Raw genomic sequence first — 15,200 nt, 5'->3', positions numbered from 1 at the left:
CCCAGGACTGAGCCTTGTGGGACACCACTTGTAACTGGTTTGGAGTCTGACATGGCTCCAGCAATTCTAACCATGTGGGTTCTGTCCTTGAGCCAGTTTGCAATCCATCTAGTGACATAGGGGTTTATATTTAAGCTGGTGAGCTTATCTATAATGCCCGAGTGGGGTATTGTATCGAAGGCTTTTGCGAGGTCCAGGTAGGCTGTGTGGACCACCTTCCCCTCGTCAATGGCCTTGGTGACTGTTTCAAAGAAATCAACCAGGTTTAAGAGACAGGATCTGCCCTTAACAAAGCCGAACTGGGTAGGATCCAGTGTTTGTAGGTCCCCAATATCTTTATTTATGAGGTCCATGATGATCCTTTCCATAGCTTTGCAGACCAAGCTAGTCAGGCTTATGGGGCGATAGTTTCCAGGATCCGTTGAGGCACCACCTTTATGGAGAGGGACCACTGTTGCTGTACGCCACTCTTTGGGCACATATCCTGTAGTAAGGCTGAGATTGAACAGAAGTTTTATGTTTGGGTTTAGCTCTTCTTGGAGTTCATGTAGGACGCAGCCCGGGACACCATCTGGTCCCATTGATGCTGTGTATTTTGCTTTGGAGAGGGCAGCTCTTACCTGAGCATCTGAGATGTCGGGGGCAGCACTCTGCTGGGATAGATATTTGCCCTTTTGGTGGGAGGGGAGAAGTTTGCCCTTTGGTGGGGAGTGTGCGCGGAACGTGTCGGCTAGGATGTTGGCAATGTCTGTGGGTTCGGTGTATTTTTGTCATTTTGGACTAATTCTGAGCATATCTGGGAATTACCACCCAGGTTCCTAACATAACTAAAGAAAGCCTTGTGATTATCCTTAGTGTCCTGTGCAATTTTTCTCTCGAAGCTGGCCTTAGACAATTTTATGTGTGCCCGTAGTTTTTTGCTAATACTGATCAGTGATGCCTTCCCTTTTTGGGATTTTGCTCTATCATTTAGTAGCTTCCTCCTTCTATTGTATAGTTTGTTTATGGCTGGGGTCCACCAGACAGGACGTCTGCCTTTGGAGGATTGGGTCTTGGTTTTATTTGGGATCGCATGATCCATGCCTTCCTGAAGGTGTTCATAGAATGCGTTTATAAAGGATTCTGCGGTCTGAGCCGTATTTTCCACAGGCCCGGGGGCTTTGAAGGATTCCACCTCAGTTTTGAGGAGTGCGAAATTTGCTTTAGAGAAGTTTTTCACTGTGGTTTTCTGGGCAGGGGGTGGGGTCGGGATGTGAATATCCAGTGAGATTAGTTTATGGTCTGATCTTACCAGTGAGGGATACACTTCTGGTCTGGAGCATAGAGTCCCCATGTTGGTGATGATCAGGTCCAGTATGTTTTCCCCTCTTGTGGGAGTGGTAACAAGTTGTTCCATAGCATTTGAGTTTATAAATTCTAGGAACCTTTGGGCTAGGGTGTTGGAGCTAGAGTAATGCTCCCAGTCTATGTTTGGGTAGTTGAAGTCGCCCAATATAATGGTGTTTGGAGAGACCTTCATATTTTCCAGTGTTCTCAGGAAGGCTGAGTGGGGTTCCTGGGTTTGGGAGGGGTGGTCTGTAGCAGGCTATAAACTGGAAGGCAGTTTTACCCACTGTTAGTTGCACATGGATAGTCTCTGATGCTTCGTGCTTTGCCACCAACCTGGAGGTGTGGGTATCTTTGATGAATATCGATACTCCCCCTCCTTTTGTGGTTCGGTCCAAGTTTTGGGGCCGAAAAGCATGGTATGAGGTATGGGGTGCTCTCAGGAGCCCTGAACCAGGTTTCTGTTACTGCACAGATATCGATGTTCTCCATGCTAAGGAGAGTTTCGAGTGCGTGCATCTTGAGGTTTAGACTTCTGGCGTTGAGTAGCATTACTCTGTTTCTTATCCCTTGTGATACCTATGGAGGTGGGTTTGTCTTTTGAGCCTTGCCTAAAAAAGGCACTATGGGGGTAGCAAGAGCCTTTGCCAATTTCCAAAAGCCCAGGGGTGACAGGTGCAAGCCGTCCCTAGCGAAGTATCGTGGCTTGTCGAGCATATCATCCCAAGCTGACAGGCATTGGATCCCCTTTGAATGACACCAGTACTTAAGCCAATTGTTGAAATTGATCATCTTGTCTTCATATTGTGGCATCATTCTTGGTGAGGGTAAGATGCTACTCAAGGTCAGGGTCATACCGGCCTGGGCTACATGCTCAGAGAGCTCCTTTATGTCTCTTTTCATGTAGTCCAGGGAGGTACGTCTCAGGTCATTCACACCAGCATGGACAATGACTGAGTCATATTTGTACTTGCCTTGGAGTGACCTGAGTGCTTGTGTTATGTGGCGGATCCTAGCGCCCGACAGGCTACTCACAGTGACCCTCTCCTTGTCCAGCCTGGTGAGCGGGACGTCAGTGTGCCTGATGATAGAGTCACCTATTACAAGTGTATCAGGTGTGTTGTTTAGTCTTAAGGGCTGTGACTGTTTGGCACACTGGCTTTGTGAGATATGTGTTGCACGTGTTTTGTTTTGGGTAGCGGCTGCTTGGGTGTCTGCTTTGGAGGTCTCTGCTGCTTCGGCAGATCTTTATTTAGAGCCTCCGAGTATGTTTTTGTGTGATTATGTGTTTGGTTTGCTGTCGTGGTAGGTCTATGTGAGACTGGAATTGTAGTGAGTGTGGTTTCCTTCTCCTCCTGTCTGGTTATGCCAGTACTGAGTTGAGAGAGCTTAGCCTCCAGTTTGGCTATATGGTTGCATCTCTCACATGTGTTGGAATTTGTTGGGAGGAGGAGAGGGTTGTCTGTGTACATGAGGCAGTTGTAATATTGCCTCAAGATTCCCAGATTCACCAGCTGGACCGAGAGGAGATTGACAACTGACCTTTGGACATGCTAGAATAATATTGGGAATTCCTTAATAATTGAAAACCAGGGCCAGTGGGGAGTGAGGGTGTAGTGCTTTTAATTTTTAGTGCTGACTTATATAATTGCTTTAGTGAGCAAGTGCCAGGTAACTTAAGTGCAATGTGTTACAGGTAACTTAAATGCAAAATGACAAACAGTAACTTTCTTTCAAGTGAAATAAGGAAATAAGTACAGTAAGCAATGCAGATATCACTAGTGATCCACAGAAGCGCTGAGAAGCCGTATTAGGTGGAATTAGCGTTCCAGGAAATAACAAGCAAACAAACAACAAGCATATAAACAAAGCTAGATTCAGCAGGCCTGGATCTAGTCTATGCTACAGCAAACAAGGTGTACCAATTTCAGTAAGATACAGTTCAAATATTCAGGCACTATAAACCTTTAACCAGAAATTCCCAGCTCAGAAGGGCAGAGTCCAGCCTCTTCTCCCACAAGAGTGCAGACCACAAACCTTCTTAATGTAAAATAACTGGCCTGAAGCCCAAGTGCTTAAACCAGAACTAATACACTTTAAGAATAACAGACACTGGGCTCTCAATCAGCAGTTCCCAACTTAGAAGGATGAAAGCTACCTGTCCTGCCACCACAGTGCATGCCACAAACCTTCCTAATGTAAAACAACTGGTCTGAAGCCCAAGTGCTTAATCCAAAAGACTTAGAATGATAGCGACACTTTAATCAAGTTACTACCAAGCAGTAATAAATACAATTGAATACTTTAGAGAATGCCTGGATTAGTGCTCAAGTTACACAAACAAAGCTAGATCCAGCAGGCCCGAATCCAGTCTATGCCACAGCAAACAGGGCCGACCAACTTCAGTAAGAAGCAGTTCAGATATGCATGCACTATAAGCCTTCAACCAGAAATTCCCAGCTCAGAAGGGCAGAGTCCAGCCTGTCCTCCCACAAGAGTGCAGACCACGAACCCTCTTAATGTAAAATAACTGGCCTGAAAGCCCAAGTGCTTAAACCAGAATTAATACACTTTTAGAATAACAGACACTGAGCCCTCAATCAGCAGTTCCCAACCTAGAAGGATGTAAGCTACCTGTTCTGCCACTACAGTGCAGACCACAAACCCTCTCAGTGCAAAACAACTGGTCCGAAGCCCAAGTGTTTAAACCAAAAGGCTTAGAATGAGTTACACCAAGCAGTAATAAATACAATTGAGTACTTTTAAGATGATGCAAAAGTAAAAAACTAGGTAGAAACACAAGTACAGTAAAAGCAGATGAAATTTTTTTTTTTTTTTTTCTGAACAAGTGCTGAGATCAAAGAAACAGATTTGAGTGCTGAAACTAGAAAACTGGCTAGTTATAAGAAAAAAAAAATAAGCTAGAAGGCTTCCCTCCAACACAGAAGGGCTTGGGGGCTCAGAAGCCTACAAATAGTCTATACCACTTAACAGGAAAGGCAGGAAACAAGCTTACATTTTTTTTTTTTCTGCTTCCCAGATGCTCTCTTTGTACACAGTAGGAGTGCCTGAAATCAGAATATGATCTCACTGCACTCAGTTGAGTGAGCAAATGAGATGGGCCCAGAAGGAGTATCCAAACAAATTTACAAGAGGGGCAGGCAGTTGCAAGGCCACTAAGATTAACTGAAGAGCAGAGTGAAAACTTCCAGTTCAGTTAATATTCCTTCCACACAGTTAAAATCAATTTAAATAATGTATTTTTTTGAAAAAAAAGAGCAGATAAAGGTACTTAAATTCTCTTATACGTCCAGTTGAATATAGCAAGCTCTTAGCTGGCCAAAGCTGAGGTTTTTAAGCAGAAAATATTTCACACTGTACCACTTAAATAGGCAAGGACAGGAAATCAAAGAATGTGATTACCCCCACACCTGTAATTACTAGCAAATAACAAAATTCAGCAAACACTGACTAACTTCCAGTTCAGCTAATATTCCTTCCACACAGTTAAAATCAATTTAAATACTGTAATTTTTGGGAAAAAAAGAGCAGATAAAGGTACTTAAATTCTCTTATACGTCCAGTTGAATATAGCAAGTTCTTAGCCGGCCAAAGCGGAGGTTTTTAAGCAGAAAATATTTCACACTGTACCACTTAAATAGGAAAGGACAGGAAATCAAAGAATGTGACTACCCCCACACCTGTAATTACTAGCAAATAACAAAATTCAGCAAACACTGACTAACTTCCAGTTCAGCTAATATTCCTTCCACACAGTTAAAATCAATTTAAATACTGTTTGTTTTGAACTAAAAGAGCAGATAAAGGTACTTAAATTCTCTTATACGTCCAGTTGAATATAGCAAGTTCTTAGCCGGCCAAAGCTGAGGTTTTTAAGCAGAAAATATTTCACACTGTACCACTTAAATAGGCAAGGACAGGAAATCAAAGAATGTGACTACCCCCACACCTGTAATTACTAGCAAATAACAAAATTCAGCAAACACCGACTAACTTCCAGTTCAGCTAATATTCCTTCCACACAGTTAAAATCAATTTAAATACTGTATTCATACTGAAAGAAGTAACTTCGTGGTGAGAAAATAGTTTTACAAGATGAGACACGGCTCATCTGATTCAGATCCCTTATTACTGAAATTAGTAAAATTAGCCACATTCCTTTAATTGTTTTGGCAAGTAGACTTATCTAAGAAGAGCTTTTCCTGTTTGGAAGGTCTCACATTTTACTCCCCTTCACAGAGAGGGGGTATGTCTGTCTTGCTCTGCAATAGCATCAAAGTCTAGAACATCCTAAGCAGTGCCCGTTATGGCTTTACAAAGTCTACACTGTCAAAACACTGCTATATTAACAATGTCAGGATATGCTTCAGAAGTGAGAAATGTGGAGCAAGAAATTTAAAGGTTAAATTAGATCCCTAAAAGCCTTTAATGTCAGTCAGTCAGAAGTGATCCACTGTCTTTCATCTTTTGAAACAAATGAGATCACAGTTGGAGGGTTGGTTGAAAGAAACTAAGGTGGTTTCTCTGTACTTCAGATGGCTGCTCAGTTCTTATCTTCTTCAAAACACAGATGCAGACACACACCCATAAAAATCATTCCTTATTTTTTTCATGCAGTCTTCTCAGAGTACTTTATCCCCTTCAAGGCTCCAGAGAGCACCCCTGCAATACCAGGCTACAACTCTTACCACACTTTTCGGCCACCAAACCAGGACCGAAACACTAAAGGTGGAGGAGTGTCAATATTCACCAAGGATATTCACACCACCAGGCTAGTTGGCCAACACAATGTGTCTGAAATTCTCCAAGTGCAACTAACACTAGGTAAGACTGCAATCCAAATTGTAGCTTGACACAGATCCCCCACCATACCCCAAGATTCTCACTACACCTTTCTAAACATACTGGAAAATATTAAGATAGAACCAAACACCCTAATACTGGGTGATTTTAACTACCCTGCCATTAACTGGGAAAACTACTCATGTCCCAACACCTTTGCGCAACGGTTCTTGGAATTCATAAATTCCAACGCCCTGGATCAACTAATCCGTAGTCCCACCAGGGGCTCCAATATCCTAGACGTGGTCATTACCAACATGGGAAATCAATGCTCCATACCCCCCCATTAGTCAGGTCTGACCATAAGCTAATCACCCTTAACATCCACATCCCACCCCCCACCCCCCAGTAAAGACCCCACCCCCCAGTAAAGAAACCACCATAAAAAACTTCTCCAAAGCCAACTTCATGCTACTCAAGTCAGAAGTGACAAACTTCATGACACCTATGCAGACGGGAACTGAAAGTTCAACTGCCGAATCCTACACTAAGGCACTGTACGAGCACATCCACTCATGCATGAATCGTGCCATCCCAAATAAAACCAAAATGCTCTCATCCAAAGAAAGGAAGCCAATCTGGTGGTCCCCTGCCATAAACAAACTTTACAACAAAAGGAAGAAACTTTTGCAGAAAAGAGGAAAATCCCAGGATGCAAAAAACTCCCTTACTAGCCTCAGTAAGAAACTGAGATGCCTCATAAAATCCTCCAAAGCTAATTACAAAAATAAAATTGCCAAAGATTCCAAAGACAACCACAAAGCATTCTATAACTATGTCAAGAATCTAAATGGCAATGCTCAGATCTGCTCTGAGCTAAAACAGAATGGCATTAAATATACTGATCCGACGGATATTGCCAATATCCTGGCAGATCGATTCAGTGCCAACTTCACCCCCTCTCACTCCCTAAATGGCCCATCTCAATACCGGAAGATTGCCAAATTCCAGTAATAACGGCCACACAGGTACAAAACGCACTCTCTAAAGCCAAGAATACAGCATCCATGGGACCAGATGACATCCCGGGCTGTGTACTACATGAACTACAATATGAACTGGCACCTCACCTAAGTGTCATGTTTAATCATAGCCTCACCTCAGGTTTCGTGCCCACTGAGTGGCGCAGAGCTACAGTTATCCCAATCCACAAGGGGGGATCCACCTTGGATCCCGGAAACTACCGTCCCATCAGTCTGACCAGCCTTATCTGCAAGGCCATGGAGCGTATTATCATGGAACTTATAAACAAAGACATTGGCAACCTTCAAACACTGGACCCCACCCAGTTTGGGTTTGTGAAGGGCCGATCTTGTCTCCTGAACCTGATTGACTTCTTTGAATCAGTCTCCAGAGCCATGGACAAGGGTAAGGTGGTCCACACAGCCTATCTAGACCTTGCCAAGGCCTTTGACACCATCCCCCACTCTGGAATCATAGATAAACTTACTAAGTTGGGCATTAATCCCTATTTCACCCAATGGGTTGCTAAATGGCTTACTGATAGAACCCACACTGTAAAAGTAGCTGACTCCAAATCCAGCTCCAGACAAGTGACAAGTGGAGTACCTCAGGGTTCAGTCCTGGGGCCGCTCTTGTTTGGCATCTACTTCTCTGAAGTACAGGTCAACACTAAGGGACTATGGCTAACAAAGTTTGCAGATGACTGCAAACTGGGAGCCATTATTGAATCCCCAAATGATGTGGATACTCTACAAAAGGGCCTTACAGAAACAGATGCTTGGTGCCAGAGCCATGGGCTCAAGCTCATTGCCAAGAAATGTATTGTTATCCCCTTTGGGAAAAAACATGTATCCATGAATTACCATATAGGTGGCAGTACACTAAACACAGAAAGTGTGATAAGAGACTTAGGGACACAGGTGGACAGTGGTCTCACCTTCGATAACCACATCGCCACAACAGTCAGGAAATCCTTCTATGTGGCACACCTCATCACGAAGGGCTTTTCATCCAGAAAAAGGAGGTCATTGTCCCACTGAACTCATCCCTCATTAGACCCATTATAGAATACAACGCCCCATTTGGTATGTACCTCTCAAGACATCTGCAACAACTGGAAAGGCCTCAGAAATACCTCACTAAAAGAATCACAGGCCTAAAGCAGATGCCCACGCTGACCGCCTTAAAAACTCCAGCTATACTCTGTCATATCGTCTACTCAGAGGCGATCTCTGCTTAACATACAAGGCCATGTCAAACCCAGAGCTGTTGGACATGCTACACTTAAAGAAATCCCAATCCCTCAGAGCTACACGCTCCAGGGATCTAAACCTTGTCATCACAATAAACAAAACATGCTGGAGGGATAGGTTCCTGACCCAGAGACTCCCCAGACTCTGGAATAGATTGCCCATACATGTCAAGCAGAGTGCCTCTTTGGACCTCTTCAAGAGGAACCTTGACGATTGGATGGGAGAAAGGAAATTCACCCCAGGGATCACGTCAGTCGCCCTGCTAGACAGGGGTCCAGGAAAGTAAATAATGTGGGAAGAAATAGCCAGGGAATTGTTATGGCTAGGCTTGTATAGGCCCTAGGGCTGATAGCCTAGTACCAACCTATGAACCTGTAGCAATAAGGATAAATAGTGGGGAACTAATACCGCATACTGCAACTGAGTGTTTAGAGATTCTGCCTAAGTGAGCAAATATACCTAGTCAAAGAATGTAACATCAGGGGACTTTCCACAGGGCAGTGCATTTTCTTAACCCCTTCTTCATTTCTAAACATACAACCTCACCTTCAGTTCTCCCCACTGTTGTTTGTCTGTAGTCTGTCTACTGATACCATGTCTATACATGTGACTAAACTGGGGCATATTTAGAATAAAGCAGTAAAATCTGTTTGTAACTCTTGAGTATAATAGGAGGTTACGTTCCTAATTTCCTGGCTGATTCGGTTTTACCACCTGCATGAAGTGTTTCACATAAACTTGCTTGCTTTATTATGGTCTTTAATACTGACTGTGTGTAAATTGTCCACTGTATTCACAGTCTTGAGATTCCAAGATTCACTGTCACTGTGCTTTTCTTCTGTCATAGGTAATATAATTACCAGTCATATGTTTTGTTGTACTGTGTTTTTTTTTTTTTTTCTCCATGGGCCTCCATTGTGAAATGGGCTTAACCCATTGAGCACATTTTTGCTAATCAAAACACACAGTTATTGGTGCTGTCGTAATTCTTTATTTGTTGGCTTTAATGTGGGGGCACATTTTATTTGCACTATAACATTAATCCCATGTATTTGTAACTGCCTTGCTTCTTACTGTATACTTTTGAGCATTATGTTATGTTTTTCAGTGATACTTGGTAGTACATTGTACCTATTTATAATGTTTGTTCTGTTCTTATAGTTGAACCAGTCACAGTTGGATCGTGTAATGCCAACAGATTGAACTGATATGTGTGTGGGTCTGTGTGTATTTTTTTTTTCTTCAGAAGTGTATACAGTACAATAAATTGGGGGAAATGTCAATGTTTGGAACACTGAGTTTCCATATGATATCAAGTTTGCTTGCATGCAGGTAAGTGGAGCTGTTTAATAATCCCAAAACTTTTGGATGTACCCAAAGTTTTATCACTAGGGGCAAGAATTTGTGCGCGCGTGATATTGTTTGCAGATTAGGGTTAGAGTAAAAGCTAGGTAAGGGGATAGCTTGAGTGGTGTGTGTGTGTGTGTGTGTGTGTGTGTGTGTGTGTGTGTGTGTGTGTGTGTGTGTGTGTGTGTGTGTGTGTGTGTGTGTCCTTTTGTCTTGTGTAATGGTACTGTTAGGGAAAGGGTTTTTCATAATGTACCATGTAGGATTGGAATTGAGGCAGTGACAGGGTTAGGGTTAGCAGACTAGTAAGGTGGATAGGCAGGCAAAGTGAATCTCTTCTGTCCGACTTACTCATGCTTAATCCTAGGCGTACTGCTGCTCCTAACCCAATCACTACATTATGAAAAAAAAAACTTGCCCAAACAGTATCACTATTCAGACAGCTTGATTGTAAGTGCTGTCAGGTTTTATGGTATTTATTTATATCTTTAGTTATGTGGTGGTGTTGCTGCGGTAGCGTTGTCGCCTCACAGTAAGACGTTGTCCTGTTTGATTCTCAGCTAGAGCGTCTTCTGTGTGGAGACATGCGTAAATGGGCGTACCTTCGTTGAAGGTTGTGCATCAGGGCCGGCAACTCGGCACACAAAAATCTACTGCCAATCATTAGCGGACCGGAGTTCCGCTGTGGCGACCCCTAACCGCGATAAGCCGAAAGACACAACAACAACATTTATATCTTTAGTTAGTTTTTTTAATGATTGTAAAAAGAAAGTGTTTACGTTCATTTTTTAGTCTTGTAGATTTTCATTTTTTTTTTGTTTTCAGTAGCTGTTAATGCTGATGTTTGTTTTTCTATTTTTGCGTGATTTGATGTTAATAAACTTCATTAACTAATATGAATGTTTTTACCAACTTGTATATTTTTTTCTGGCAGGAGTGTTCATGATTGTTTCAGGGGTCACTGGGACCGTTTGCTTTTGTTCAGCAACTTTGCTTTTCTTCAGAAAATATAATAAGTCCCATCACATTCACCTTGAGTACTGATTTGCTATTTCAGGTGCTCCGTGTAAAATAGGGCATCCATGTTTCTCCACCTTGGAGCATGGTAATGTCACAATAATACCATTTTATTCATATTTGTTTATTTGCAGAGCAGGAATATTTTCTCAAAGAACTGTTGTGAAAAAAAATAATAAAGGGTGGGATTGGTTAGTAGAAAATAGGTACTGTGCAATGACTGGTAGCAATCTCTGCATTTTTTTTAATGTTTGTTTCTTCTTCTAGGGCTGCCACCTTTGCCAGTACCTCCACATCCTGGACCTCCAGGCATGGTTCCCCCTGCATCTCAGGGGCAGCCAGGACAAGTTCCACCACCTCGGTCACTTCCTCATCCTGGTCTACCACCTCCAGCTCCACCTCCCATTGGAATGCCACCACGGGGACCACACTTTGTGCCATTGGGTGAGTAAATTTTTTAATTGCTCTTTTTATCTTGAATTGTTTCTGATAAAGTAGTGTAAATTCTGAGGTCTTCCCATATGATTAAGAGTAAGTGTGAACTTGAAATTTTCCAAGCCTTCATTGATTAGAATATTGGTGCCATTGTTTCAAAAATCATCCTGTTATTTATTTAAAATATGTTACTTCATTCAGGTATAATCCTTTTGAGGCCAAAACCTGGATACTTTTTTTGTGCAGAGCTATCTCTTTTGTATGACTAAAACTGTAAGACTGCGTTCAGTTTTGACATATAAAGTTTGTTCACTTGGTAAACCTACATCTAAACAAACCATGTCCAGATTGCCATTGCTAGTAACATTCCGTGGCAGTTTTAGAGTAGGAGCTGCTAGCAGAGAGCAAAAGATCTTGTCTGAATCATCTCTTTCTCTGCTGATGCAGACTGACCCAGCATTTCTGGATTTATTGTGGGGGGGGGTTCTTGTAAAATTTTGATCTAGTGTTGTCAGTTTTCATTTTATCCTCACATATGGGCTCAGATCCGACTCAGCCGTTGCAGCATCTCATGGCAACCAAAAAGCTCTCGAGCAGAGCACCCTACCCATAATGCTTTTCTCATAATCTCCTGTTTCTAGCTAGCTTTTGTCTTTCTAACTTGTACTGAGGTACGTTGTGTCTGCTATCATTAGTACTCTCTTTCTGTCTACCCACTTTTCTTTGATGGCTTCTCCTGTTCCCTTCCCCGTACTGTGGTACATCTAAACTGATATCATTAGTAGTTTCCTTTGTCCCTCTTTTGCTTGTATCTCCCCCCCCCCCCCCAAAAAACGCACTATCCTTTATTAATTTAATATTTTCAGGTATGGCTGAGAAAGCGGATAAGCTAGCTGGCTTCAAAAAGTGCTGTAAATGTAGTCATAAAATTCCCTTAAGTGATTCACTTGTGTTTATTGTCTGGGTCCACTCCACTTACAGGAAGAATGTGACGTTTGTAAAGTGATCAACCACCATCGTTAAATGCTGTAATAAGCTTATTCTATAGGGTATGTTGCCTTCGTCTTTTGGGGGGCCATTTCTAGCTCCAACAAAAAAAAATATACATATATATATATATATATATATATATATATATATATATATATATATATATAATAATAAACAGAATTGAGACTTCTGAGACACGTTGTATTATTAGATTGAGAGCAGACAGGGGTCAGGGGCTAAACGATAGAATCCCCCTTAAGCCTGTCTTGCAGAATAGGCCTTTGATTTGATCATATAAAAGTTATTTGGAACAGTTATATAATAAATAGTACCTAAGCACCCTTCTGGTTAGGTGCAGAAAGAGAGAAATGTTTGTATGTATTTGTTTTTTATCTTTGTATGAATGCACTGGTTTAAAAGTATGCATAGTTTTATAAGTGTTTTTTATGAGTTTTTATTGTGTCTTTACACTCGTACACATTTGTTATATATGCATTTCTTATATGTTTTTATAGTAGTTTGAGCTTGTGCACCCTATGCATAGCTTTGATAGAAGGTTTTCATGGGTTATTAACAAGTTAATTTAAGTTAATTTATTTACGTCCGTGGTGGTGCAGCGGTAGCGTTGTTGCCTCACAGCAAGAGGTTCTCCCGTTCGATTCTCGGCTGGAGTGCGGGAAGTGCCTTCTGTATGTGCATGTCCTCCCCGCGGTTGGGTGGGCATTCGAAAGACATGCGTAAATGGGCGTGCCTTCTTTGAAGGTTGGACGTTGAGCTGGCACCTCGGCGTTTGTGAAAATCTATTGCCAATCATTAGCGGACCGGAGTTCCGCTGTGGCGACCCCTAACCAGGAAAAGCCGAAAGATGAGCAACATTAATAAGTTAATTTATTTAATTGAATCAATTGAATCCAAGTTAATGGGCTGATAAAAACTTTAGTATAAAGTATAGAGTACTGTGATGCATGGTTGTTAAAGGTCTGATGAAGTGGTGTGAGCAGCACAACGAAAGCGCTTACCTACAATACAGAATTGGTCATCTTTTGACATAGAACTCTGTATTTCTTGGCAAACAATAGTGACTTCTTTGGCTGAGGTTTGTATTGCTAGTTGTTTTTCTGTGGTTTACAAATAATTTTCAAAGTTGCTGGCAATTCATTTACACTAACTGTGACCTAAAGGAACTGTTCATTTTGTATTTTGTTGGTCGTGGTTAGTGCCAGATGGCTGAAGGAAACCTAAGGTGTTACAGTACTACTAGCACAAGTGATGTTATAGAAGTGGAATATGCTCCAGGAACTGGTGGAGAACAAACCAGCAAAGCACAAAAGGATTTTATGGGACTTATGAAGTGCACAATTAATCTTTTATTGGCTACAGAACAACCTTCAGAAGATTTACAAGTAAGGCATAAAGGCACTGACTTTTTCTCTTTAATGAGAGAAGTTCATTAGTTAGAGGATGAACTTTATAAAATAGAGGTTGCGAGCTGAAAGATTCCACCTGGAAGCTTGCCTGAAATACAAAGTTATACCTCGTGGCCTTAGAATATTAAAAATGCCAAAACTGGGAGACAGGATGCCAGAAATTTTCAAAATGGCAACAACTCAATTTGGAATTAAGCTTCAATTATATGAGGCTTATTATTGAATATACAGGAAGAGATGAAGAAACCACCAGAGAGAAAATTCTAACTCAGCAAGAACAACTATATGATTATCCATTTGCCCTTGTTGATGAGAAATTAGCTAACATAATGGATTCGGTCTCTTTATATGAAAAAAGACTGTATAGGCAGAAATTTGGAAATTAGAATGAGATAGAAGGGATTTTAAGAAAGGCCATGTGTTCGTATGGCCACGAACGCATATTGAACCTGCAAACAGAGGAACCACCTTAAATAATATAGAAGACGGCAGTTCAGTGACATCACATATAAATAATGTACAGGGCGTCTTGGGGGCAAGGCCGAAGGCAAATTCAGTTGGTTTATCTAAACAGCAGACAGTTTCTTTTATGCAAAGTGAAAACAGTAGAAGTGAGAAGATAAACAGCGAGGAAACAATGGAAACGACCACAAATAACTTAAAACCGCCATCAATACTACCATCTACCTCAACAAAGGATTTATTGAAGGGAAAACTTCCCCAGGAAGAAAGTTTTTTTCAGCTATTTCCAACGAAGTTAATGCCATCTCAGCAAGGATCCAGAGGGGCAGATCACGGCGCAGAGGAGGATTCAAAAGACAAGGGCAGCCGGCAATATTGAACAAGAGGACATCAAAGAAGGGATGGTACAGCAACAGAATGAAAGACCCCCTAGTCTGGAATCTTTCTAGTAGAACACTGACTCAGGATGAAATGAAGATACTGAACAGAGGCCTTTCATTCATACCTGCACAAACTACTGAGGTAACAGACAGTATAATAGACTTGAAAATGTTCAGCAGGAATGTGTTGCTAAGACTTGGGAACAATAGTGACCAGGAAATGACGGTCTTTAAAAACCTAGTACATTCATCCCTCCTAGTCACCCCATTGTAGCTGTATTTAGTAGCTTATGTGAAAAAGAAATATTTGAATTATTAGACAATGAGAAGCGCGCAGCCTTTTTTAATAACATGTCTAGAGGGGAATATAAAGCCTTAAATGACTTGAAGAATGAAAAAAGTATTGTAATAAAACCACCTGATAAAGGGGGACCCATAGTAATTCTGGACAAAAGATACTGTCACACTAAAATGAAAGAAATGTTGAATGATGTTAAAAGTGTATGAAATCATTACCGTTAAACAGAAGGAAAGTCATTTAATGAAACTGGAAAATGTGATGTTAAGTTGTCTATCTCGCCTTCATTCTTGCTGGTTGGGATCAGCTCCAACTCGGCCATCTTCAAAAGCTCGAGAGCTGCTTACTGGCTCGAGGCCACCCCCTATCCCATGATACTTGGCGCTAGATACCCAGATCTCGTTTGCCGCTTCTGCTGCGAGGTTGTTCTACTGGCTGA

At 41.7% G+C, this 15,200-nt stretch overlaps 1 protein-coding gene across 1 annotated transcript in view; it reads left to right on the top strand.

The window, feature by feature from the left end:
• The window catches only part of SF3B4 (splicing factor 3b subunit 4), a 207,389-nt gene that overhangs the window by 144,025 nt on the left and 48,164 nt on the right, over positions 1-15,200 (top strand). The window contains exon 5 of the mRNA XM_044079896.1: positions 11,037-11,213. Coding sequence (XP_043935831.1) covers positions 11,037-11,213 — 177 coding nt within the window. The remainder of the gene's footprint in view (positions 1-11,036; positions 11,214-15,200) is intronic.

Source organism: Protopterus annectens, chromosome 8.part0, assembly GCF_019279795.1.
Source record: "Protopterus annectens isolate FY-2018-M chromosome 8.part0, PAN1.0, whole genome shotgun sequence".
NCBI lineage: Eukaryota > Metazoa > Chordata > Ceratodontiformes > Protopteridae > Protopterus > Protopterus annectens.
The sequence above is the reverse complement of the archived record's forward strand: the minus strand, read 5'-3'. Positions and strand labels throughout refer to the sequence as shown.